The following is a 27,718-nucleotide window of genomic DNA, read 5'->3' on the forward strand; positions in this document are numbered from 1 at the left end:
AGGGGGAAGAGCTCTACTACGCATACCGATCTAGAGTGACTTTGGGTCACATCAACAACGTGCATTTGAAGGGCACAGTCCCCCCCCCCCGCAAGAATCCTGGGAACCAAAGTTTGTGAAGGGAACTGGGAATTGTAGCTCTGTGAGAGGTAAATTACAGTTCCCAAGCTCCTGGGGGGGGGAGAACATGTGCTGTGAAGGTGCTTTAAAGATATGTGTCTCTGTTTATTTGCTACATGCATGCAGTGTAGTGTGTGTGTGTGTGTGTGTGTGTGTGTGTGTGTGTGTGTGTGTTTGATGAATTGAGCTTACTGTACTTGTTGTGTATGGTGGCGCATGATGCATTTTAAATATTGATCTGGACTAATCAGATAGATTCTTGCCAGAACAAAGACACATTACCTAACTTATGGCCTTGTGGATTTCAATTTGACTGCAGTTCCTTCTACTTCTTCTTTTTCCTAGTGGCATCAAGTTCCCCTTTTTGCTAGTGGATAAGAGAAAACAAACAGCAAATAGTGTCTTCATGTGTTTGAGGAGAGGGAAGGTGCTGAAATGGTAATGTTCTATCAACCATCACCCTTTATACTCAGGGCTTTAGATTCGGCAATGGAATCCTAGAACCTGAAGGGATAGGGGAAACCTCTAAATCTCGACTCCCTAAAATACGTTTTAGTCCAAGAGATTTTGCTACCTGTGCTACCCTGGGCTCTTTTAGGAGGAAGGATAAGAGAGAAATGTGGTTATCAACAGATAAAGGCATCCCCTCTCATTAGTTCACATGGGGCACCACAGAAAGTTTGAATGTGGAGTTTTAACCCCCACGGGCCACAGGTGCACATGCTTTGCGGTTGTTTGGTGACCTGGTGCTGGAACATTAACTGCCAGTCAGGTAATTGGCCCAAGGCAAGTGAAATTTGAAGGTGGTACTTGTAGGCCCCAATCCACCCTCCTTTCACTCAAAGGTAGTTCAACTCTGGAGCTGAAAATCTATATACATACATACACACACTGCTGTCAGTTCTGACACAAAAGTGACAAATTGCACACTTGGTTGAGAGCAAGCAGGAGAATTTGGTACAGCTTGATTCCAAAGTGTTTTGCTGCTGCTTTCAAAGTAAATGAGGCGTGGGAAGCAAAGCAAAAACTTCATGGTACAGGGCAGTAGACAGTTGCTTCACAACTCAGGAATGCAGAGGGGCACACAGGTTGAGGTGCATTTTTCCCTCACTCAGGTCCTTAACCCCTTGGAAACCTCCCGCACTAGGCATAGGTTGATGCCTGACAATAGACAGACTCCAACATGTCTGCATTTCCAAGTCTCTCCCCCCCCCCCCCGCCCCTTGGTACCTGGGTCCTGGGATCCATGAAGATAAAGCCAGAAGGGGCCTCCCCCATTGCACAGGCCCATGACTTGCAAAACATGTCCCAACCACCACTGGTGTGTGTGTTTTGTCTTGGGTGTGATCCTCCTGCAAGCTCTTCTAATTCTACAGACAGATCACGCTGACAGAATATAGGTGAAATAACGCCTTTCTCAGGACTGCGCTAAACTTTGGGAGCTCCCAGTCCTGAGTTTCCCTTGTAAGGGAAATGCAGAGGCAGGAGTATTTTCAGGGGAGAATGAGTGGGCCTGGGTGGGTCCTCAATCTGCAGACCATTTTAGACCCAGGTGGGAGGTAGTGGGAATGGCCCATGGTGGTGGTGGTGGTGGGGGGTGAGTTGTAGGGGGAAAATGGTTGGTGTAGGAAGTGAAGGGTCTTGCTTGCAGGCTTCATAGAGACATCTGAGTGGCCAACTGTGAGAACATGATGCTAAACCAGATGGGCCTTATCCAGCAGGGCTCCCCTTATGTTCTAATGTTGCTTATATTTGCATTTCCTAGGACTATAGAATGCTGCCTTAAGCCAAGTCAGACAATTGTTCCATCTCGGTCAGAACTGTCTCCATCCCTAGGGTTTCGGACTCAGCGACATTCTCCATTTTACCTGAACTTTCTGCATGTGAAACACATAGATCAAGGCTGGGGAGCTTGTGGCTCCTGTCAGACCCAGCCGGCATGGCCATGATCAGGAATGATGGGAGCTGGAGTCCAGCTACCTCTGGAGGGGCACAGGTTCCCCAGCCCTGTGTTAAATGTACATTTCTGCTGGAGCATCTCAAAGTCACAATCTCTACCAAACATGAACAATTGTAAAACTTTTTTTTAAAGAACGGAAGTTTTTAAAAAAATGTTCAAAATCAATCTGGGCAAGGAACATATTGTGCACACTCAGCTGAGTGCTGGCATTAAAAGCAGATTCTTTCAGCGTTTTGCTAGATCGACAGCTAATTCTGATATCTAAATTGTGGTGGAACAGACAAGTCGTTTCCCCCCACCACCAACCAAATACCTCCTAACCCTTGAAACCTGCTTCATTTATTTCTTTTCATGAACCTGCTGCTGTTGGCTTGGAATGAATGTCACATTGACTTTCCTGCTGTACTCCCTTTCTCATTGTCACTTTGCAGACGCTAGGGGTACGTGCCAATTCACATTCCGATGCCTAAAATGCTTTCTTTTCTTAGGAACATAGGAAAAGACTTGTGTCCAGCTAGTCAAATATTTTCTGCATCCAGCTCCCCCAGCCTAGTGCCTTGGATATTGTTGGGCTACAATTTCCACCGCCCCTGACCATCTGCCATTGGTGGCGAGGGGTGATGGAAGTTGTGGTCCAAATGGCTGGTCTGCACTGGCTGCCAAACAGCTCTCCAGGTTTTCAAATGGGAAGCCTTTCCCAGTCCTGCCTGGAGATAGCAGGGACCCCCTCTACAAAGAAACAGGTGCCCCAGGTTCTGCCATGTGCTTGCATCCCTCCCACAAAATCATGGCAGTACAGAGGGCTCCCTATCCTGACACCATATCTCCCACTTTATTCTTTCACATGGCAAACCTGCCAGCTTGGAAGTAGCCCCAGACTGCTGCTTCAAGAAGCCACCTGGAGCCCTCCTCAGCTAGCAGACCTGGAAATGGACAGGGCTCCTGGTTATATCTGCTCTTCAGGGCTGACCCTCCTGTTTCAGAGCGTGAGGCTGCTACCTCAGGTGGCAGGTGCCGAGGGGTGTAGAGCTGTGCATGCCTCCCTCCAACTTTTTCTGACCAAAATCTGGGACATCTTCCCCCCACCATGCTGCTGCCATGGCCCACCACTCCCCCCTGCCTGCCCAGGCCACCTTGGTCCACTTGCACGCACGCTGCTGCCGCACTTGTTGTGGCAGAAGGAAGCCACTTCTCCACCCCAGGTGAGAGCTACTTTAACACCAAGTAGTTTGTGGAGGAAGCTGTGTTGGGCCATTGGCAGCTGAGGCTCCTCCACTTTGCACGTGCACACAGACCCCTCTCCTGGGGGCTGATGTAGGAAAGAGAAAGGGTGCTGTCTTGGTAGGCACCAATGCCGCTGCTGCCCCAGGAACTGCTTCTGTGACCCCCCTCTGCAGGCTGTGCAAAATCGGATGCCCAGAGACAAAGGCAGAGCCCAGGGTGCCTTCAAAGAAAGGGGAGACGTCCCGCTTAAAACGGGGCACTTGGCAGGCATGCTACCAGCCTTGCAACCTCTATGCCAGCCAGATGCCCTCCGGGTCAGTGGAAGAGGCCCCAGGCACAGTGCCAGTGTTGAAGGGAGATTCAGCTATCAGTCCAGGCAGCTTCGGCAGGTGGCATGGGGTGGCACAAACCATCCTGCCCTTTGATTCAGACAGCAAAATGTCTTGGGCCAGTCCTGCTGCTTTTGCATTCTGCACAGAACAAGTGTGAGGAACAGTTTCCGGCCTGAGGGTCACACTCCCTTCTGAGCAACATCCGGAGAGCCACAAGTGGGTGGAACAGCAAAGGCTGAATTTGTCTTTCTGTGGCAAGCTGGCTTCTACACATATTCACACACACCTCTCCATTCTCCATCCTGGCAAGCAAAAGGTATTGTCAGAGTTCAAGAAAGCAAGCTAGCTTGTGCTATTAAATATGTTTACAGATGATAACATGGACCTGGCAGATAAACCCCTGATAGGATACGTATTGATATCCTAGCTGCGCATATAGCTATTGCCACTTTTGGAGGAATTTTAAGGAGCTAATTTAACAGCATAGAATAAAAGGGTTTGGCAGGCAGCCCTAGCAGAGAAAGTTACACGCCAACTAAGAGTTGCTAGAGGAAATGAGCACAAAGATACCTTTGCAAGAAACTGGTGAGGATTTATTGCTTATGCAAATAGTTCAGGCATCAAAGGGAAATCCCTAGGGTGTACTCCAGTAAGTGGATTTTTGAAAGTTTTTCTCTTTTTATTAGTTTAAATCTTTGCATTTTGTGTGGGGTCTGCACATAGATGCCTCTTGGTAGTTTAGTTTCTGGTTTTGTCTAGTTGGTTATGTCCTAGCTTTTGTAACAATCTTTTCTCCTTTATTAATTTTTTTAATTGGTTATATTAGTTATATTGGTTATACAACTTAAGACCATAGTATAAAGTAATTTTTTGTGTTTTAAGGAGACATTCCAGTCAGGCAAAAGTATTCAAGGAGTATGCAAAGCAAGGCTGTTGAGGGGTGTGGCCTGGCAAGGAGAGGCTCAAGGACCAGGTAGGAGGCCTGCAGGCCTGCAGACGTTCCTCACCTGACATAGAATACCATGGGGCAGTGAGTCCCCCTTAAAAAAGGACCTGCCACATTAAAGACCAAAAGTGTAGCATTGACACTATAGTAGGTTTGCAATGAAATTGCAGCAGCTTTTCTGGGGACATATCCTGCAAAAACAGCTGGAGTGAATACATCCCAGGATCTTTTTTTCCTCACCCCAGACTTTACAGGACCCCTCTGATTCACACAACACAGCTGATAAGGGGCAGATACATAATGTGGCATGTTTTGATCTCAACTTCCAGAAAGCTTGTGGCAGGCTGGAATGCAGATCTAGTCTATCAGAACCTCTTGCCTGGACCTGCCCAAGGACACAACTCACAATAAATCTGGCTCAGGGGACATATCTTCACCATTTTATGATTCACCATTTTAGCAACCTTCAAAGCTCTGAAATGTTGTCCTGGTCCTGCTCAGCACATATTTTATTTTCCCTCCTTCCTTCCTGCACATTTTACTCAAGGCAATTACGCAATGCATGGCCAACCTCAAGCAGTGCTGAAGAAGTTCCACCAACATCCAGCACTTCGGTGAAACCATCTGTGTGGATACAAAGATGCCCGTGTTGGAAGGAACTGCATATGCAGCAGCTGCAACTTCATAGGCTGTTCGTGGTGCAGCAGCTTGAAGAGCCAAGCCACCGTTCGCTTGTTTGTAAACAGCTAATTTCTTCCATGTTGGGCAGCGCTGCAAAGAAACCAAACCACAAGACTCCACTTCTGTGTGCATTGTTCCCACCTGTGTGTATGCGCATCCTTTGGAGCCCAGCATCTTGCTCAGAGCCAAGCCCAAATAGATTTTCACATAGCAACCAGATGAATTTGGCCCTGAAATAATCATATCTTCTCCCAACAAAATCTAAGGGGTTGAGCCTTAAAAAGAACAGAACAGTCATTAAAAGAACAGAACAGTCAGTTGCTGCCTTTGCGCTTCCATATCTCCTGAACTACCACCACCCCAAGCCCATTTTACCTGGGCAAGGAAGGGGAGCATCCCTTCTTCCCCACAAAGCCTAATTCCCTATGGGGAGGGGAGTAGTATGGGCCACATACTGGTGGTAGGCGGGGCTTACACACACACTCACATTAGGAAGAGAGGCAGGGCCAAATTCAGGGGTCTGGTGGGTCAGATTATGCCCATATTCTAGAGGTCTCTCACCCCTGTCTTAGAGAACCCACCCCCTGGAGTCTGGGGAAGCTTCTAGGCTGTGTACACACTATAACTTTGCAAAGCACATTGTTTCTCTCAAAAATTCTGGGCACAGAGGGTCTACCAGTGTGTGTCATGGTTTGACTTGATCATGCCTACTACTGGCATGAGGGTTGGCCAAGTGGTCTCTGGCTGAAAAAAGGTTTCCCATCTGTGCTCTTCACCTCCAGCTGCTCTTTAAGACAGTGGCCAGTTGAGACGCAACTCTGTGCTATACAAATGGTAGACACATCTCTGCAACAGCTGCTTGAGGCTGAAGACTATGGCTGTGTACTATAGGTGTGTATTATAGGTGTTCAAAGCTATTTATCCCTCCAGAGAATTCTGGGCACCATAGTTTACCCCTCACAGAGTTACAATTCCCAGCACCCCTTAAAAGACTACAGTCTTTGGGGGGGGGAATGGGTTTTGAATGTGCTTTTAATTTAAGGTATAGTGTGCATGCAGCATTAATATAGCAAACATGCAAGAAGGAAACATTTAATTGTCATGTAATAATCTGAGTACAGGGGAAAACAGCTCTCCACCCCAGTAACAGAACATACCCCTTGTTCCCAGGTGTTGCAATTAGAGCCTTTGCAACCATCAATGTTTGCAGAGTGAGCTGTTGTTTGTGTGGGCACAAGACATTTTTGCACCCAGCTTTGCGTGTGTGTTGCATTCTTTCCCACACTGAGCCTGCATAGGACTCACAATCTTTCTTGCTGTTTGCAGAGACTTTTCCTAGTCATGGCAAGAGATAAGCACATTCCTATCTTCTGTGCTCAAGTTCCCAATGGCAAGGGGTTCTGGGGGTGGCAGAAAACAGCAAAGGAGTGAAGGTGGAGTGGCAGAACCCCCAGTGGTAGGCCCACCCCATTTATTTTTTCTTCATCACTGTTGTTTTAAATGGGGAACCTGAGGAGGGAGGGGTGTCCTAAGGGAACCTCATTCCTCACTTTTGGAATTTTCTGCCACAAGGCAGATCAGTGGTTCAGGTGCAGAAGTGGCTGGTGCCTGATGCTGGGGCTGATAGGGCAGAAGGCAGGGAGACCAACAGTAGGTGGTGTCAGAGCCAATGACAGGCAAAGCCACCTTTTGGACTGGTTGTAAATATGAATGCAGGCAGGTGGCAGGCTGGCTGAGAGCAGACTGAGGTTGATGTCCTTAAGGCGACAAAGGGAGTGGCTCTGTGCCTCCCTCCCTCAGCTGTCTGTTAGCTGGAAAGACAAAAGGCCAACAAGGAGACTTACGTGAGCTGGAAGCTGGATGGCAGGCTGGAAAGGCAAAGAGAGCGTCATGCTTCCCTTCTGCTGGAATCCAAGGCTTTGGCTATGGGATAAGCAGGACCCTCTTGGGGTTTTGATGCTGTGAACCCCTCCATCATAGGCTCAGGTTGTATATATGTGCAAATAAACCATATATCATATAAACACCAGAGTCTCTGCTGTGCCTCATTCCGAAGGAAACACGGACCCTGGAACCCCTGGAATCTTGCCCTGCTTGGAGATTGGAGTGGTTTGCAACATCATTATATACCTCACATGACTGTTATATACAAGCACATCTGCTATTATATGCAATAACAGAAATCAGGAATTCAAGTAATATATGGTCATACCCACTCATTCAAGAATCACACTCTCATTGCACACAGCGCTGCACCCCCTCCACTCTATTCTCACTTCAGCAAAATACTCAAAACAGCCAACAACCCCAAATCATGGGCAAATCCTACAGCTGAAAAAACAAAAAGACCAACCATTTCCTCCCCATCTTTCACGTGAAGCAATGCAAATGCCCTCCCACTATCCCTCACCTACCAACAGAATCAAAGCTGATTCCCAAAACCTCATAGGGAGCATCCCAGTTCATCAAGTAAAACAAAACAAGTCTCCCTAAAAAGAACAAGTATACCCCAAGAACAACACATTGAAAAAAGGACAAATCATAGCAGGACTTATCTGCATGCCATTTGGCTAAAAACCATATTAGCTATCACTTTGCATTTTGTTGCTTAACATTGCTCAAGGTAGAGCATCTGATGCAGTTTCAGGGTTGAGGGACTGGAGCTCCTTGTTTAGCTTATACCCTTGGGATACAAAGAGAGATGACTGCATGCAAACAACACAGATCAGTGAGTTAAAGAGAACTAGATATTTAGATGCCTTAATTGGCTAGATGTTGGTCATTTGCAAAAATCCCCTTTCATTCCAAGGCTTTAAACCTTGTGTTTAAACATGTGTTTAAAGTAACAGATTACTCCTTTCAGATTAGCTTTCTTGTCTGGTTTTGGAGGAAATGGTTTCCAGAACAAGGGATCCAAACACAGCTGGTTAACTGCTTGCATTTAAAAGGCATACCAGGAGCGATGCCTGGAGGTAACCAGCCTCAGCCACTGCTTCACCTCCTCCTGCTGCCGCCAGATAAACAGACCATTAGCAGTTGTAGCCTCTAATGGGTTTGGGGATTGTTTTGTTATTGTTTTTATTATGTATTTTGTGTTTTTATCTTGTATTTTTATGTTATGAACTGTCCTGAGATCTACCGATGAAGAGTGGTATATAAATTTTTAAGAGCAATAATAATAATAATTATACACAGAGCCCAAATAACATGGGCCTCTTCCTTCCTCTGTACTTCCTCTAGCACTTGCTAGGTAAGTTTAAAAACTGATGGTGAAGGCAGAAGTAATATTTGCACAAAGAAAGGGGCCAAGTTCACTGCATGTATGATGTTAAAGGAAAATATAATGAAAATGCTGTATAGATGGTATTTGACTCCTGTAAAATTAGCAAAGGTATACCACAACAGTGGTAATTTATGTTGGAAATGTAAAGAAAAAGAGGGTACTTTTTATCATATGTGGTGGGCCTGCCCCAAGGTGAAAGACTTCTGGGAGAACATTTATAATGAACTGAAAAAAATGTTGAAATATACATTTATTAAGAAACCAGAGGCCTTTCTTCTTGGAATAACAGGTTTGGAATTTCCCAAGAAAGATGTTAAATTATTTTTGTATGCCACAACTGCTGCTATAATTTTGATAGCAAAGAAATGGAAAACACAAGAAGTACCAATAGTGGAAGAGTGGCAGATGAAGATGATGGACTTTTTGGAGCTGGCCGACCTGACTGGAAGAGTCCGCGACCAGAAGGAGGAGGAGTACCAGGAAGAATGGATAAAATTTAAAGACTATTTAGCTAAATATGTTAAGATAACCTAATTGGAAAAGCTTGCAAATACAAGATCGGCCTAGGATTTAAAAATGTAAGGATGTCTTAAGCCAGATAGAAGGAATGAAAGATGTTAAGTGACCAAGATAATTTTTCTTTGAGAAGATAGATTTGGGAAAACCGTTAAAATGATATATAATGAAATTCAATCAGGGGGATTTGAGGAAGTCACTTAACAATGTTACCAAGTTTGGTTTAATTACAAACAGGATGTATGTATGTTTGTTTGTTGGGGTTTTTTTTGGAAAAGTAATTAAAAAATTGGAAAATTGGAAAAAAAGAAGTAATATTTGCACAGAACAATTGAAACTATGAGACTGCGCCATCTTGCATAGCTGCTAGGAATCCAAAAAGCACTGCACTCAAACCCCCTTCAGGGGCAGCTGGGAGGGGTGTTAGCCGGCAGACAGCACCCACGCTCCCACATGTGTACTTGCCCTATACTTATGGGGAGCTGCTGCTGCTGTTAACATCTGCCCACCAAAGCTGGCGGTGGACTGTGGCTCTGATGCGCACTAGTGATGCTCAGTGTACAGTTACAGAAACACCGTGTTAGAACCTTTCAGACTCTGGACTTAGTAGTTTAGGTAAGTTGCAAAGCTGCCCCATAGTGAGTCTGACCACTTTTCCACCTAGCTCAGTACTGACTGCCAGCATTTCTCCAGGGCTCCAGAGAGGGAATCTATCGCAGACTTAGCTGGAGATGCCTGGGATTTGAAACCCATACTGGAGGAGGGTGCTCTTTAGCTAGTAATGTGTTACATCAAAATGGGATGAGCTGGCCCACTCCCTGCTCACTCTGCTGGGTCTCTGCCCCCCAAATCTTGTCCTGATGGCTCCACTGATAGGAACTATAAATTTGTGCCATAAATAAGAATCTTTAGCATTTGTACAGTGCTTTCAGCTGTAAGAATCAAATGTGCTACATGATCACTAAGTCAGCTTCACAGACTATGACTGTACAGTGGTACCTCGGTACAGGCACCAGTGGTAATTCGTTCCGGAGGTCCAATCTTAACCTGAAACTGTTCTTAACCTGAAGCACCACTTTAGCCTCCCACTGCCACTGCGCTGCTGCTGCACGATTTCTGTTCTCACCCTGAAGCAAAGTTCTTAACCCGAGGTACTATTTCTGGGTTAGCGGAGTCTGTAACCTGAAGCGTACTTAACCTGAGGTACCACTGTATACTGTACATGCCATGCATTTACAGCATAATTAAAGTCCATGACTCCCCTGCCAAAGAATCCTTAGAACAGTAGTTTACCCCCCACAGAGCTACAGCCTCCAGCACCCTTAGCAAACTACAGTTCCCAGGAGTCTTTAAGGGAAGTCATGTGCTCTAAGTGAATGGTGTGTATGCAACCGTGATCTCAGTCATCCTCATGACTGCTCTGTGAAGTGGGTTCCCCATGCAACCTGGGGACCCCATGGAATCTGCAGGGGGAATTCTCCCGTCAGTGACTTCAGCAGGGAAGGGAGGCACTGGCTTCCTTCAGCCCTTGATGGTGATCCCTGGCAGGGCTGGCCCACTCATGAGGCAAGGTGAGGCAACTGCCTCAGCCTCAGGTGGCAGGAGCCACAGGGGCAGCAGATCCCAAGGTTGGTCTTTCTTCCCTCGCAGGAAGCGGGTTGCTGTTTGGGGGTCTGCCTCAGATGCCCAAATGCCTTGTGGCTGCCCTGACCACTGTGGAAAGGGACTGAGGCTCTGCAGTGCTTCTAAGCCCATGTTTGCCACAATCTCTGGTTGCTTAAGGGGCAAAGGGGCACTCAGCCAGCCTTGTTTGTGTTGTCAATGGCAGCCATTTTGTACTGGCACCCTCAGCATGTTTATCAAAATATTAGTATCAGCACCTCAGTTTTTACAAAAAGCAAATGCTGCTTACAGGTAAATCTGCAAAGGATTGTGTTGTAAATCTGCAATGCTGCCTGTGCTCTTACAAGGTACGTTTTTGTCAGAGTTGGTAATTAGCAGCTAGATTTGCACATCAAATAACTTTCTGGACCATCAGTTTGTAGCACAAAAGACAAGCCCGTCTCTGCGTTGAAATAAATTTGAAAACTAACAAGGGAAGATCTGCATACAGAAATCCCACCTCATATCTGTTTTAGCCCCTAATTTGCTCTTTAAAGGCAGTGGCTGGCAATCTGAAATTGTGTTTGTCCCCTCAGTCATTTTTTAGGGGTATTATTATTAACGTCAACTTTATTGGAATACATAAAGTATGGCGAATAAAAGGAGTTATTTCCATGAAGAACAAGAATGGGGAGAAAACCAGCATAAAAGCAGAGACAAATATCAAAGCTTTAACTAAAATTGTCTTCCTTCCTTCTAATATGGTCTATCGGGGGGGGGGGGAATCTTTTGTACTTGTATGGCTATTAACACCGGCAAGATATACATTTTTTATCTTGAACAGGTGTTTTGCTTTGCTGTTCAGGAGCTTATTCCTTTTAAGTTGTTATTTTACTTCCCAGTGGAAGTTGAATATTCACTGTCTTGCCTTGCTCCCATTTACAAGTCCGCGCAGACATACACCCCCGGTCTCCACTTAACAGAGCGGGGCCACACCTGAAAACGTTCCTCCCAGGTGTCGAAATGTCCGGGGAAAGCCGCGTTAAAGAGCTCCAGCTGCAGAGGCCCTTTTTGTGCAAGTCCCCAAGGGCGAGAAGGGCGGGTCCCCTGGACAAACTCGGGCAACTGCTGCCCTCTTTGGGCGTCTCGGCCGCAGGGAAGCCTCTCGGGCTGAGCGCGGGGTTTCTCTTTTCTGCTCGGGGTTACCTTCCAGCGAGAGAAGGGTTAAAACAGGTGCGCCCCCCCCGCCCCCGCCGTGGCGAGGCAGGCCCGGGCTCCGCCCCTTTGCTTTCCAAAAGCCACTCAGGTGCAGCGAGTCCGCGCTCGGCCAGGACGGCGCCCGCCCCCTCGCCCGGCAGCGCATATAAGGAGGTGCGCGCCCGCCCGCCGCCCGAACCGCCCTTCGCAGCCCGCCCGCCCGCCTTCCTCCCGCTCCGCTCGACCCCGAACCGAAGGCGCCACCATGAAGAGGACCACCACGACGTCCACCTCGTCCTTCCGCAGCGCCTCCGCGGGCCCCGCGCGCTCCTTCAGCAGCCGCTCCTACACGGCGGGCCCCGTCGGCGCCTCGCGAGTCAGCACCTCCTATGCCTCCTCCAGCTACGGGGGAAGCCGCTTCGGCGGCGGCGGGGGCTTCCGAAGCAGCTCGTCCTTGGGCGGCGGCGGCGGCGGCGGCATCACGGCCGTCAGCGTCAACCAGAGTCTGCTGGCGCCGCTCAACTTGGAGATCGACCCCAACATCCAGCAAGTGCGCACCAAGGAGAAGGAGGAGATCAAGACCCTCAACAACAAGTTCGCCAACTTGATTGACAAGGTGGGGCCTCGGGCGGGGGCGGGAGAGACCCGCTGGAAGCCCAGTGGTTTCAGCGGGGGGGGGGGGACGGGACTAGAGGACTCCCTGATTTGGTTGTGTGTTATTGTGGGGTTAATTGACGCGGCACCACCAGCGCCTTACACAGGGAAAAGGGGTCCCTGGCTCCGAGGAGCGTACAATCCCAGATAAGATGGGGGAAATTAAGTGGTGAGCTTCATGCTTGGTTGCATGAGGAGGATGGAGCTGGAAAGCTGTAGGGGGGCAGCCCAAGCAGTCGGTTAGAATCGACCTGGGAGGGAACCTCTGTAAAAGTTCGCACCTCTTCTGTCAGCTGATCTATCCTTAATGAAGGAGGGTGTGTGTACCCAGGTGTGAGATGGAGGAAAGGGAATTCGGCAAATGGCAGTCTTTATAGTGAAGGAGAAGCACAAGAGAGGCCTTTGCTGTGCAGGCAAAGAAAGTGAAACCTGGATTCTACTCCTGGGTGGTGCGCAGGAATCTGTGTTGGAAACGAAGAGGCTAAAGATCGCTTTTAAAGAGCACATTCATGGGCTGAAAGTTTCCTGGACTTTGCTCACCCCTGTGGTGGGGGAATCAGAGCTGGTCCGGTGTGTGATCAGACCAGTTGAACAAGCGAAGGCTCCTCCTACAGGTGTGAGAGCCGACTACACAAAAAAAGTTCTGTCTACTTTCCTGCTTAAAAAGGACGTGGGTAGGGAAAGAGAGGAAACCGTAAGGTCCTCAATCACATTTTCTATCAATGACTCGCCATATATCATTGAATGCCGTCCCTGGATGGAAGGGCAAGCTGCCCCCTTCTGCAGGGGCCATAGTCAAAGGTTATGAGCAATTTTGTTTGCCAACAGATGGGGCTTTCCTAAAGGTGCCTTTTGAGGCTGCAAACCTTTATGCAACCACCTGGGAGTAAGCTCCGTTTAACTCTGTGCTGCTTACTTCTCAGGAGCTATTTTGCCAGGTGCTGCCATAATGTTTCCACTCTCTAATTATAGTCTATCTGTCAGGAGTGGTTGCAGGATTGGGCTGTCTCCCGCTGCTGCCATTCACAATTCCCTCTGTGCTCTGAATCTTGCTCAAAAGTTTCATTCTCACTGACCCTGGACTAACACTGAGCTGGCTAATCATTAGAAGCAAGCTTTGAAAGGCTGCCTGCTAACCAGTGGTATGGGTCCCCTTTAGACATCCATTCCCCTGTGGATTCTTCTTTGGCTGTTTGCAATCTTGGGGCCCCAGCATGCACTCTAGGTAGTGGGATTCCTGTTTACCCTCCCGTGGTTCTTTCTCCTTTTGGGAGTGAAAATGTGAAGAGGACTGCCCTTGGTCCTGCCCCGGGGTCTGACTCCTATAGGGCAGCTTCCTGTGAGCTGGGTTTCCGAATGTCTCTCTTGAATACTAGTGGGTAGAAGCCTTCAGACTTCCTCAAAGGAGGAAGAGTAAAAGCATTTTCCCTAGCATTAACTATCCTCAGCCTGATGGAACCAATTGCCAAAGTCAGGGCCATTGCAGGAGCAGGTAGGAGGGAGGAAATATGCAGGTATGAGAGGTGAAGCTGAGGAGAGGGAGCTTACAAACTTTGATCCTGCAGCCAGCTTCTGAACTCTTATAAGCAGAGTTAGAAAGTGGAAGCCTTATTTCTGTATGGCACACTTATGCTAAAGCAGAATGGGAAGAGGGAGAGAACCACCAACTTGAATTCCATGTGCATTCCTGGCTATGCCAAGTTTTTAGTATAGAATATCAGAGACTGGATTGCAAAATTTGGAAGGTCCTCCTTGCCTATAATAGTTTTCTGCAAAAGTTCCTGCATGGAGCCTGTGGCAGGCTCCTTGATACACCTGGACGGGGCCCTTCCAATTTTTGTATTGTCTCTGAATTTCCAGGAATGCTTTCAGTTAATTGGATTCCTTTGCATTCAATTCATGTCAGGCCTCTGTTTCCTACAAAAAGATGCAGAGTTTGAAATCGGGTGTATTAAGAGACCAGGTGTGGTGTTTGAATGTGCACCAGATGGTACCTGAGTGGAGCCAGACAGGACTCGGGTAATTATTAGTGTTAATAATAAATAATACAGGAGTCACCAATTGGCTCCACACCTTTTTAGCTTGAACACTGCTGCAGCTTCTCATGTCTGGAGCCTACAGAGATGAAGGGCTCCATAAGGTTAGACAAGAGGGCTTATCCACACTTCCTCTAGTCCCACTGCTCCCTCCCCGCCCCCCCGGAAAATAGCTCTTTAGCACTCAATCAAAGCAAAAGGTAATTTTCCCCAGATTGAAGTTTGGTGTAATTTAGAGCAAGAGAGTGGAATTTCCCTGAGAAAGGAGCAGGAAAACCACTTGAACCTGTTTTCTAGGAAGGGCTCAAGCGGAAGTGTGGATGAGCCCAAATACAGCTCTCTCCACACTGAGGGCTGGACTGTTTGTGGTTAGAAGGTATACACAAAGACACTCACGCCATTGTTGTTACTTGCCATCTGACAGGGCTTCTGCATTCTGCCTATAAAAATGGCTTCCAGGTCTAAGTCTTAGTTAGCGCTGCCTCAGATTAAGCACACAACCTAAACACCAGCAATGCCAACTCACCCGTACGTCTTATCACCAGGGGTAATCTCATATGCTTAAATCTGGCTTTAATAAGCATTTTGCCACAACAGCCATGGAACTGTAGTTCTTTGGCATCGGGGCAATGAACCTCTAATTCAAATTTGATTACTCTCGGCAAACTACCAACTCCCAGAATCTTTGGTGCATGTTAGGGCTGCTGGAATTTCCCAAACATAGCCAGGTTTCGGCTGTTGGAAACGGTGCCTGGGCGTAAATCGCTTTAATGTCCGGGAGAATCTGGACATATGGCATCCCATGTTGGAAGTGTAGATTTTGGCAAATTTCCTTTAAAATAGCTCGAAAACTTTTTATTTAGATTTTGCAGAAAAAGCCCAACAACTTTTGTGTCCAGATTTTCCACTTTTTGAAATATGGAAACCCTAATGGTGGTGGGGAAAGAAAGCGAGGCTTGTGGAAGTGGTATAAAACAAATGCGAAGTTTGCCGTGCTTCCCTTGCCGGAGAGTATGAAAATGGTTAGCAAGTGGCAGTTGCTTTTAATTGCTTCCTCTGGCAATTGTTGCTATGTGGCTTTGCAGCTTGTAATATTGATCAGACCCCCCCCCCCCCCGCCGCCGGTTTGTTGGTGCTGCTGAAAAGTTTGCCTTCATAAAGTTCTCTGATCCATGATAGTGGGCTAAACTTTTGCTGTGTGGAAAACAACTTTTCACAGGGAGCTTTGAAAGTGGTCTCCATTATGGGCCCGCACTCTTCCCTGCAGGAGGATATGAGGGAGAAGGAATGAAAAATGCAAGGCCAAATGTATAAAAGGGGAAGACCTGGCAAACAGTAGGCACTCAAACTAAAAAGCTTTCTCCTGTATCCTGGACAACCTTTATTAACACACACACATCTTAGGCTGAAATTAGGCTGCTTTTATTGTCCATCTGTTTATGGTGTTTGATGAACCTGGGCAACAGCTGTCAAACAAGCTCCTAACTAGAGTCCTGCTGGTAGTCTAAAGGTCTTTTATTTGGCCCGAGGCCTTTTAAGAATGTCCTTCAGTCATTTCTGATCTGCAGAAGCAGCAAGATCCTCTCAGTCACTGGTGTTTCAACAACGGCTAGTAGCCATTGGTAGTCTTCCCCCTGCAAAAAAGAATACTGGGATCTGAAATTTAGTGTGGTTGGTAGCTCTGTGTTGGGGGTGAACTTCCAGGATTCCTTGGGAAGCCATTGCTTTAAATATATGGTGGGGGTGTGCCAACTGTGAGATGATAGAAGATTACACCATTTTGGCATCTGATGAAACAGGTGGAAGAGACTGCAGACTTCTACAGTAGTGAGCTTTCTGTGCTGAGTATTTAACTGGATGGAATCCCTTCTGTTCTCCCCCCTTGCGTCCAGGTTCGTTTCCTGGAGCAGCAGAATAAGATGCTGGACACCAAATGGAGTCTCCTGCAAAACCAGAAAACCACCCGAAGCAACATGGACGGCATGTTTGAGGCCTACATCAACAACCTGCGCCGGCAGCTGGATGGCTTAGGGCAGGAGAGAGTGAGGCTGGATGCTGAGTTGGGCAACATGCAGGGCCTTGTAGAAGAATTCAAGACTAGGTGAGTGGGGGGCAGCTGGGTTATTCCACCTTCATTATTTAATCTTCCTCTGACTAAACAGCATTAAGCTAAACCTGAGTCACACCTGTTGTCAAGGCTGTGAAAATTCCATAGTTGCTCTGGAATCAGCTCTACTATTTGGCTTCCTGAAGTTACTGCATTTCTTCTTTTTAACATAAAAGTTGTTAGTCCACACCAATGATGTGAATGGCTCCCTATATTAAAGTTGGCAGTGGTGTCTGATGGCTTGGGATCTGTTTTCCTGACAATGACCTTTTGCTGCCCATATGTCTGATTAATGCAGATGTAATAGTCCCAGTCTCTGGGTTGCAGTCTGTGCTAACCAGGTTCCCCACTCTAATCAGGAATGTTGGCAAACGCTGCCGAAGAAGGAACCTGATTGGTGCTAATATAACTTTAAGATGGGAGGAGAGGAATTCTTTCCAGGGAGCAACTGTGTTGGAGCAAATAAATGCTCTTGTCATCTTCTTCCCCCACATTCCTCTTCACACACCTGTGGTCACTCTGAAGGTGGAGTGGGGCTCTAGAAACTTACAACATGAGAAGGGCAGATTGTATGGTGACTATTTTACTGCTTTAAGATCTTCAACCCTATGTTTCTAAGACGCTTCAAAGCTTCTGGAGGAATGAGAATTAAAAAGCATACAAAAAACAATCTCTAAATAATGCTACACTTGAAATGAATTGTTCCCTTTAAGAGGAAGTAACGGATGGAAGACATTTTTGCAGAATCTTAAAATGGTTGGGTCATAAACCTGCACATGGTAGCTTTATCCCCCCCCCTTGAATCTTCAGTCAAGTGTACACACCATGTTACCTGAGCGTGCTGTTCTTCTTCCTTGTATCGAGCACAACTACAGCTGCTGCAGTGCACCACCAGCAGGGTGAACGAACCAGTCTTGCAAGTGTCTGACTATTTCCAAAATGAGGCTGACACATATGGACACCCTGCCTGCCTCTCAAGACACACTTGACAGTGAAGGGAATACTGTTCATCAGGGTTGCAAGCTTTCCCGGGACTGGGAGGGTGCAGGGGTGTGGTACCTGGAACTCCAAGGAGACATCTCTGACCCAGAGGAGGAGCCGGGCAGCCTTTGGTGATTAGACCACAACCCACTCCTGAGCAATCTCCAGGACAGGATTAGGATCTCCGTCTCCATGCATTTTTGGCATATATTATGTCTGTGTTGGTGTCTATCACTCATGCACCTTGCCTCACAAAAGAGGAAGAGAAAACAGACTGGACTAACATGTTGAAAAAAGGGGGCGGTTTATAAAGAGGAACACAGCTGGGATTGGATTGCACCTGAAGACAGAGGCTGCAATCCTATGCACCTGGGGATGGAGATCATGTGGTCATCCAGATGCGGCTCTGCTTGTTAATTGAACTGGATGCTAGCTGAGTGACACCTTAATTTTGGTTTGTGAATTAAACCAGCTAAAACCTAATTTTGTGAAGTGAAAGCTGTTGGGACTGAGCCTTGGTAGGAAGTTTATGATGTCTGATTCCTCTGTTTTAGAGATCCTTTGATTTTAACCCCTAGTGTATGTGGGGTTGCATGTGGGATATTTAGTTTCTTAGGAGAGGGCATATGCACACTCTGCACATGCTCAAATACAGTGTCTCCACACATGCTTCCCAAAGCAGTTATTGCACCAAAAGCATGTGGCCTTGGTTTAAATGAAGCCATTCTAGGCTCACTTGTCACCTAAACTAATCCATCCTGTTCCTTTTCCCATTAGGTATGAAGAGGAAATCAACCATCGTACTGAGAAGGAGAATGAGTTTGTTCTTTTGAAGAAGGTGAGTGATTTCCTAGCTAGTGATTATTATGCTTTGTGACAACTTCGTAGAGGTCTTTAATTATAATGGTGGCTTGTGCTCTACCTCCTTAGGATGTGGATGAGGCCTACATGAACAAGGTTGAGCTGGAGTCCCGTCTGGAATGCCTGACAGACGAGATCAACTTCCTGAGGCAGTTGTATGATGAGGTAGGCATCACCTTTAAGGAAACAGAGTGGCCAGTGTGCCAGGGCTTCCAGGTGCAATCCCTGTCGTGTCCCTGTAGCTGGTCAGCATGGGCATTACTTAACTAGATGGACCCAAGCGTCTGGTGCAGGACAAAGCAGGTTCCTATGGGCTTTCCTCCTATTCTGCTTGGAAATACCAGGGGGAACCTGTAAAATAAGAATAGGCAGCCCAGACATATCCATTGGACTGAAATTATTACTGGTATTTATTAAATTTGTTTACTTCCCTATACCCACAGGTCTCTGCGCAGTGCACAGGATAAAATCGCAATATAAAAACACAAAATACATAAGCAAAATAAAAACAAGAACAACCCAATACCCCTCCCCGCAAAAGAAACCCCACACGCTTTGAAAGGGCATTGTATGTCAATCAGCCAAAGGCCTGGTTAAAGAGGAACGTTTTTGCCTGGAGCCTAAAAGTGTATAATGAAGGCACCATGCGAACCTCCCTTGGGGAGAGCTTTCCACAAACACGGAGCCACTGCAAAAAAGGCCTCTTCTTGTGTTGCCACCTCCAGACTTCTTGTGTAAAGAGGCTATCAGGGTCTTTAAACTTTATAGCAAATCTTTTTTTCCACCTCCATGTCTAATGCTGAAAATCTTTTTAGCTTCCTGGGCCCTGGTCTTAATAAGGTTTTAGCTATTCTTACTAGTGTGTTGAGACATGAACAAACTCCTCCTTCCAATACCGTTAAGTTGACTTTCTAGTGGCTCAGGTTTAGCAAAGCTTATCTTATTGGGCTGCATATGTGAAGGCATTGTTGGGCAAAGTGTTTCGCTTTCTTCCAGGAAGCTGGACTCTTGGAAACGTTGCTCTAACCACTAATAACATGGCCTAGGAAATTTCAGTACAGGTGATGGAGTAGAACCAGGATGGGGAACTTGGGGCGCTCTGGATGTTATTAGACTCCAGCTCCCATCATTCCTGACAACAGGCCATGTTGGTTGGATCTGATAGGTGTGGCAGCCCAACATCCCTAGCCCTGATCCTAACTGTTGAAACCTCTTGCAGAGAAGAGGGCTGTGCCTTTGTGGCAGAGCGTGTACTTTGAGGCCTTTCTTGGTTCATTGCATAAGAATTTTTTTTATTATTTAAAGCTTGAAAAACAAAAGATGATGTACAAAACTTAACATCAAGTACCAAGCATTTTTTAACATAAAAACTGAGAGGAAATAAAGAAAAAGAGGAAAGGAAAGGACAAGACTTCTGATTCTGTATCAGCTGTATATAGACTTACGTGAAACACTTGCTCCAGAATAACATCTAATTCTTCTACTTTCCATAAACCAACCTTTTTTTAGTCTTCAAACCCAGATATCCAGACAAGTTCCATTTTCCTTTTCACAGTAAAAAGTCCCTAAGAGGTTCCTGATGATTTATAAATGTCAACAATGACTTTTCTCTAAACACATCAACTCTGCCATATCTGACAAATCCAATAATTTCAATAACCGTTTTTCCATAGTAGTTAATAGTAAGTCCTTCCATCTTTGTGCATATAGCATAATCTCTGCTGTGAACAAATATTGAAATAATCTTCCATAATCTTTTTCTAGTTGTGTATCCCATTAGTCCCAGCAGAAGGAGTTCTGGCTTCAGTTGAATATCAACCCTCAAAATATTCTGTATTAATGTATTTGTATCAATTTTTTAAAGCTTTTTAAAGATGTCCACCAAGCATGATAAAATGCCCCATGTTCTTGAAGGCCTTTTTGGTTCATCATGGTTGTTTGCTTCTTGATCATGATTAATGATGGTAATACCAAATTGCCTCCAACCTTCTCTCAATGCAGGAGCTGCGTGTAATGCAGTCTCAGATCAACGACACCTCTGTGGTCCTGTCTATGGACAATAACCGCAGCTTGGACTTGGATGGTATCATTGCTGAGGTCAAAGCACAGTATGAAGAAATAGCTGCCAAGAGCCGGGCTGAGGCAGAGAGCATGTACCAGATCAAGGTGAGCCCCCCTGCCTTGCTTACTCCTGGCTGGGCTAGGAATCCTTCCTGTTTAGGGTGCAAATTGGCATATTACGAGGGGGGGGGGAACCTTTTGATCTGTGTTTCTCCATGTTTTTTGTTGGTATTTCTAGCTAGACATGAAACCCCAGTAAATGGTGAGAAACTTCATGTGAATGAGCTTGAGGATTTTCATATTTATGTTTGCAATAGGTTGACTCGTTCACCCCCAGTGCTCTGCGAACTATTGACTGTGTTATCATCACAGTCCTCACATCACTTTCATGCCATGTGGCCAGGGAGAGTGAAACTTCCCACAGTGCCAAGGATGTAAATCTTTGCCTTCTAAAACCCTGAATTACCAACAAGTTTACATCTGTTCTCCTTAGTGAAAGACAGCCAGTGTCAGCTAACGTAATTGAAATGGCGTGACTATATTGAAACATACTTCCACCCTTTTTTTGCACCACCTTTATGGTAAATTGATAAACACTGCCCCATAATTTCAGATTAAAAAGCAACAATCCTAGCAAAATAATCTGCTTGGACTCAGAGTATGGAGGAAATCTGCAACATCTGGAGGGGGAATGTATGTATAGACTGCTGGCAAGAATACCAAGGGCTAGTGTGCTTCCAATAGGTTAGCTAACTTTGCAAGTGAAATTTGTTAGAAAGGATCCTGAATTTTGTGAGTTTTTACATAAGGTAGGGTTGCCAAAACAACTGCCGTTTACTGGCATGACCTGCATAATGGTGTTCTGAGAAGGGTCGGTGTATTCTATTCTGAATTGCCCCTGAATTCCATGTGCTGCATCTCCTGGCTTCTGTTGTCTGATGGATTTATATTTAATTGGAAGTGAGCTGCCTTGATCCTAGAATCTGCAAATGGGGTGGGTGATGGGGAGTGGGGCTGCCAAACGCATGCTGGTGAGCTTCAGTATTTGAGATGATGGTGGGTGGAAAGTTGCCCTTTGACATCAATCACGTTAATCATCATAATTTGGCATAAAGTATGAGCAATGTGCATAACATATATATTATCTCAGTGACAACAACCCTGTATTACTATGATCATCCTTGTGTTGCAGACGGAAGCAGGTGAGGCTAAGAGATAATAGCTTGCCTAAGGCCAGATGAGGAGAGTTTGTGGCTGAAGTGAGATTTAGGAAGTATTTGTGCATTGTGACTCATACTCTTAGCCACTCCAGTGTACTACCAGTTTTCTTGGAAGTTGCAGGAGGCATATGCAGAGGACCTGCCCCATTCATATTGTACCTGTTCTCCAAGAACTTCAGGGGCTGATCCTAGTTTAGCCCTTCCAATGGGACGTCTTAGGTAGCTTAGGAGACAATGACTTGGCCACCCCCTCAATTTGTTTTGTGCCTGGGCTGCATTACACACCATAACATTTAAAACATCCTGACATGCTGGGAACTGTAGCTTACCCCGCTCAGATCTACAATTCCCAGGATTCCTTTTTTAAAGGGGCGGGAGTGCTTTAAATGTGCTTTAAATGTATGGTGTGTATGCTATGTTAGACTCATGTCTGCTCTGAAATGTCAATAGGTCAATAGGCCTTTCTCAGTCTTTGGTCCCTATATGTTGTTGGGCTACAGCTCCCATCATTCCTAGCAAGTGGACAGGGGTCAGGGGTGATAGGAGTTGTAGTTCAAGAACACCTGGAGAACATCTGAGAAAAGTTGCTCTATTCCCTGGTTGGTGGGGAAGAGAAGGGCCCCACCCACCCAACCTGCAGCATCCCCTCTGCTCACCAGTGGAAGACCCCCCCTCTCAGTCTTACTGCAGCATTAGGGCACTGGGGGAGGGTCACAGCTGTGGAGGGTTAAATATCTCCATGTTTTAAGAGGTTGCCCTTGTGTGTGCGCTGTGTGTTTTAAGTGTTTAATCTGCCTGTCATGGCAGTAGTAACAGGGCACTCCATCTGAGTGTCTGCAAAGGTCTTCCCTTGCTGGATTCTCGAGATTCTCTGACCCTCGCCTTTTACTGAGAGACACCTTTTTGGAAGCTGTTCCCAACACATGTCACATTTGTCTCTTTTTATCTCCTCCCTGTAGTATGAAGAGCTCCAGTCAGTGGCGGGCAAGCATGGAGATGACCTGCGCAACACCAAGAATGAAATCAATGAGCTCAACAGGATCATCAACCGGATACAGTCAGAAATTGAGGGTCTGAAAGGCCAGGTCAGGAGGCAATGTTTGTGATTGATACAGTGCCATATATAATAACATTAGCCAAAGAGGCAGGCCTCTGACCTCATGGAACTCAACCACCTACCTGTACATAGGCAAATGATTTTGATTGCTCCAATATCATATTGGTTGCGTTTTTCTTCAAGTTCAATTGCTCTTGGCAGAACTTGCAGCACACCATTTCCCTTGAAACTGAAGCACCTAGTGTTTTCAGTGCTCCTAAATGCTTGGTTTTGGAGCAGACAGAACAGCTCCTCCTCAGTGTTCTTTTCCAGAGTGACCCTAGGAGCCAGTCCTCAGTGGCTGTCTCGCCTCCTTTCAATCCTGACTGTGTTATTCTCAGTGGTGAAAAAACTCCCCTTTCTTTCATGCAGACTGGGCAGCTCCAGGACACTGGAGACAGGGACCCAGAGGCAGAAATAGGACTGAGTCTTTGGCATACACACATATGCACATACCTATATGCACTCTGGAGCACTGCACCGCTGCTTCTGGCTTTTGGGATTTTAACAGGCAGTGCTGAATGTCTCTCTTGCAAATGGAAAAACCATTGGGCTCTTCCTTTTTTCCTCTCCTCCCCAGCGTGCTAATCTTGAAGCTGCCATCACTGAGGCTGAGGAACGTGGGGAGTTGGCCGTAAAGGATGCCAGCAGCAAACTGTCTGAGTTGGAGGCTGCCCTGCAGAGAGCCAAGCAAGACATGGCCCGCCAGCTGAGGGAATACCAGGAGCTGATGAACGTCAAGCTGGCTCTGGATATAGAGATCGCCACCTATAGGAAGCTTCTGGAAGGAGAAGAGAACAGGTGGGTGCCAAGACAGGGCTCTGACATGTGTACTTCTTTTAAAAAGTGCTCTTGGTGGCATTTGGGTGGTCATATGGGATCTAGTTTCCAGTACTGCTTGTGCCTGCAAAAATTTTGGGGGCTAATGTACTGCTTTGTTTCCAGTTTGTGCATGTCCCCTTCCTTCTGTAGTAACTATACTGCAATTCCTCTGGGATGCCTTTTCTTCGTCCTCCTTTTATTACACTGATTATTAATGCCAGAGTGCCCCTCCTGAAAGCAACAGTGTAACGATCAATAATGCAGAATGGACTGGACTGTCCAGTAGAAATTCACCACTATTATTTTGTCAATGGCATGTTGCAGAATACACCTGCAAAACCCCCCAGCTCTCTGGAGCCCCCTCTCCTCCCACCCCCCACAACCAGTAGTGCATTCTGGCAGCAGCATATGCTCCAGTGCTCTGTCCTTACATGGGTATGCAGCAATTGGGATTGCCGGCACATAGACAAATGCTTCCACTTCCACGTAGACTTTTGCTTTTAGCAGTTCCATTTTTTGTCCCTGCTTCTTCTGCCCCGGAATGCTGATTTTGTTTTTGCTTTGTCTTCCCCTCCACCCACTTTGGCAGGCTGGAGTCAGGGATGCAGAACCTGAGCATTCAGACCAAAACAACCGGCTATTCAGGTAAGCAGACTTTGCGACTTCGTTGAAATAGAGGCATAGGATGAATCCACAGCGTTATGTTTTGAGGCATGGAAGAGTCATGGCAACTAGATTTCCCTTTTCTATATCACAATGTTTTGCTGGTGATACACCAGTTGAAAAGCAGATATAGCCAGCGCTACCAATGAGAGGCAAAGCCAACTCCTCCTAGATTGGTCCTCATCCTCCTCTGAGTTCTACTGGGCAGGAAACTGGGCAGGAAGTTGACAGCCAGTGCAACTCCTGGAATGGCTGAAAGGGGCTGCCTGGCAGGTTGAGCAGTGGGCAGGGCACTATTTGTCCCAGTTAACCAACCTTCATTGATAGGTGGAAATTTTGAAAATGTAGCCACCATGTTGGATGTATCCACCATCTATGCTTGAAGGACCTGGGAGGCCCCCTGTGTCATGTATTCCCCAGTTTCTGCCAATAATAGGAGCAGCAATATCACCCCGGGGGGGGATTAAGGCTGATAATTCCCCAATGCAGATTGTGTTATGGTGGGCGGGGGGGGGGGGAATCCCAGAAGCATCACCGTTGCCCTGAAATCAGTTCTGTCCCAGAGTCCTGACCAAGGGGACCCTGGGATGCCCAGAGGAAACTTTTTAACAGGACTGCCCCACTGTTGCATGGATGACTCACATTGTTCTGGGAACAAATTAACAAAATGCATATGCATATACATTTAGTTTTCATCATTGTAAATGGCTGCTAGCCATGATGGCTATGTTCTGCCTCCACTTTCGGAGTGATTGCTGTTAATTGCTGGGAATTGCAAGTGGGGAGAGTGCTCTTGTGCTCGGGTCCTGCTTGCAGACTTCCCACAGGTGCACCTGGTTGGCTACCATGCAAACAGGATGCTGGGCTAGGTGGGCCATTGGCCTGGTTTAGGAGGGCTGCTCTTATGTGCTATAGATGTTGTTAGCTGGGGCAGCTTCTTCCCCTGACTAGGGTTTGGAAACACCACTCTGTCTCTAATATTAAACTCCTTTGTTCCCACCCAGGTGGTCTGTCCAGTGGCTTCAGTAGTTATGGGGGTGGCTACAGCTCTTCATACTCAAGTGGTGGATACTCCATGAATTCTTCCCCACTGGAGAGCTCTGCAGTCACCAAGTCGAGGGCCATTGTCATCAAGAAGATTGAGACTCGGGATGGGAAGCTGGTGTCTGAGTCCTCAGATGTGCTGTCCAACTGAGATGCTGTTTGCATCCAAAAAGAACCACCTCCAGCAGTTTAGAGTGCCTTAAATCCAATGAGCCTTCTTTTATCTAGCCAGGTCAAAAGGTCAATGGGAGGATTGGGGAGGGAAAGGGGCAGGAGAAGGGGTAGTGGGACAATTTTCTTCTTCTCAACCTTTGCTGGGGCATCAGATATCACAAGGGGGACCTGCAACAAAATGTTGCAGGGTGGTTGCTCCTACTCAGATTTCAAGCCATCTCCCCCTGTTTCTCCATCTATTTTTCTCTCCCCTAGTTTCCCTACCTAAAGAGCTGAGATTCTCCTTACCCTGACTATATACACAAGTGATTTATGTTTTAAGTACCCCCCCAAGTCTGTAGACACTCCTGTTTTACTCAAGAACTATTACCAGTGACTTTTTGGGTGCTGGGAGAGAAGCTAGGACTGCTCTTATACCTTCAACTACAGGTTGAATGGTAGAAATCAGCAGGCAAAGCTTCTCATAGCACAGAGCAGGCAGGCAGGGCTTGTGGCCAACCCATGTTGTTGGACTGCCAACTCTCATCAACCCCAGCCTGCATGGGCAACAGCCAGGCGATGGGAGTCCAATAATGTCTGGAGGGCTACTTGTTCCCAATCCTGCTGTAAGCCAAAGAGAGAACCTTGGGCAATATAGAGCTGCCTTGGTGCCTTATACCCAGGGGTAATGAAGCTTGATGCAATGTCCTGTCTCCTACATGGAAACAGCCCCAAAGGTAATTTTCTCTGCCTCCTTGGAATGTTTTTCTACATAAACTTCCAATGCAAGGACTTTTGTCTTTGCTTGATTCTTTTACCATGATGGGATTGCCCCTTTGTGGAATCCTTGATGAGCCTCTGTAGAACCCACAGGAGATTTCGGTTGGATCACCTCCCCAATCCCAACTCATAGGTCCTCCCAAAGATGCACACACACACACAAACTTAGAAAGTGCTGAAATCTTCCTGGTCCTAACCTTCCACAGCTGACAAGTTAAAGTGATGCTGAATCGCCCATCCAGCTGGTTTGCATGACATCAGGTAACCTTTCTGTTAGGAGGCTGGTGGTGGTGCTTCCACTGTTGCTCCTCCTGCAGTAGACATAGCTGAACTTCTCAATGAACCCTGTGCATTTTTACTAGGAAGGAAGTTCTACTTGAATTCAATGGGGCTTGCTTTTTTAAAAATATTTTAAGTAATAAACACACACAAAAATAAAAATAAGCATTGGTAGGAACTGTGGCCTTAAAAGTACTGCGTGCGTTCACTCCCCCAAACTAAGAGAGAGGGAATGAATGTGAGCAGCAGTATCACTCAATCTAGCTGGATGAGGGCAGAAATGTGTGCATTTCATTCTTAAAACACACCTTACATTTTAGTTGCCTCCAGCATGGTTTTGATGTGGGAGATGGCTTTGTAACTCCCACCCCCTTTGCAGGGCCAAAGTGGTGGTTTAAAAAACTAGACTGGGGCACTTAACATTTAACAACCCCAATAGTCCACATTTAATGCAAAAGTGAGCCCAAGTTTGTAGAGCTAAGGCATAGGCCTATATATGCATGATTACTTGGGGGGCTCATTCCCATGTAAGCACCCATAGGATTGCAGCCAGGCAGAGTCTTTTTCATTCCTATGGGACTTGTGGAGTAAATGGGTCAGGAGGATGGACTGCATTTCTTTTATGTTTTTTCTCCCCTCAAATGGTGTCTGTGCACAGCAAACCTCTCACCTCAGACCTTGTTTAATAAAAGCATTAATTACATAAATATGTCGTCATTTATTTTCTGCACCCAAGAATCACTTGTTTTGTGTTGGAGGTATGCAGCAAATAGGGGGCTGTGGCATGTTCTGGCTTCACTTGGGTTAAGGAGAAAACTGAGTGATGCAAACACAGAACCAAAGTAGGTGGTGATCAGCAAGCAAGGCCCTTGGTTCATCTATTAGCTTACAAGACACCAGTTGACACTCCTAGGCAACACTGACATGACATGTGGCATACAGGTGGAGGACCTGAGTCTCAGATCCAAATTCATACTACATAATCACTCCTCCTGTTTCTAATGGAGTCTAGAAAAATGTCCACAGTAAGTTCCCTTGAGACATCTAGGGCTGGGTGATATCTGGTTTTCATCATATTGCCAGCTAAATGATGTGATGTA

General features: G+C 46.5%; 1 protein-coding gene across 1 annotated transcript; it reads left to right on the forward strand.

The window, feature by feature from the left end:
* Window positions 1–11,803: 11,803 nt before the first annotated feature.
* On the forward strand, window positions 11,804–27,325 carry LOC310756268 (keratin, type II cytoskeletal 8-like). Its single transcript, XM_083599980.1, has 9 exons — window positions 11,804–12,477; window positions 16,444–16,652; window positions 18,417–18,477; window positions 18,570–18,665; window positions 20,502–20,666; window positions 22,741–22,866; window positions 23,458–23,678; window positions 24,289–24,344; window positions 25,367–27,325. Exons 1-9 carry the CDS (start codon window positions 12,127–12,129, stop codon window positions 25,555–25,557), a joined length of 1,476 nt encoding a protein of 491 aa, XP_083456106.1. The 5' UTR covers window positions 11,804–12,126; the 3' UTR covers window positions 25,558–27,325.
* The last annotated feature ends 393 nt before the right edge of the window (window positions 27,326–27,718 follow it).

This window comes from Podarcis filfolensis, assembly GCF_964270895.1.
Source record: "Podarcis filfolensis genome assembly, chromosome: 2".
In the NCBI taxonomy this organism is placed as follows: domain Eukaryota; kingdom Metazoa; phylum Chordata; class Lepidosauria; order Squamata; family Lacertidae; genus Podarcis; species Podarcis filfolensis.

Coding starts and splice junctions, on each gene's coding strand:
- LOC310756268 (XM_083599980.1), top strand. CDS start 12,127: ATGAAGAGGACCACCACGACGTCCACCTCGTCCTTCCGCAGCGCCTCC. Junction 20,667..22,740: donor AGAGCATGTACCAGATCAAG/GTGAGCCCCCCT, acceptor TCCTCCCTGTAG/TATGAAGAGCTCCAGTCAGT. Junction 23,679..24,288: donor CTGGAAGGAGAAGAGAACAG/GTGGGTGCCAAG, acceptor CCACTTTGGCAG/GCTGGAGTCAGGGATGCAGA.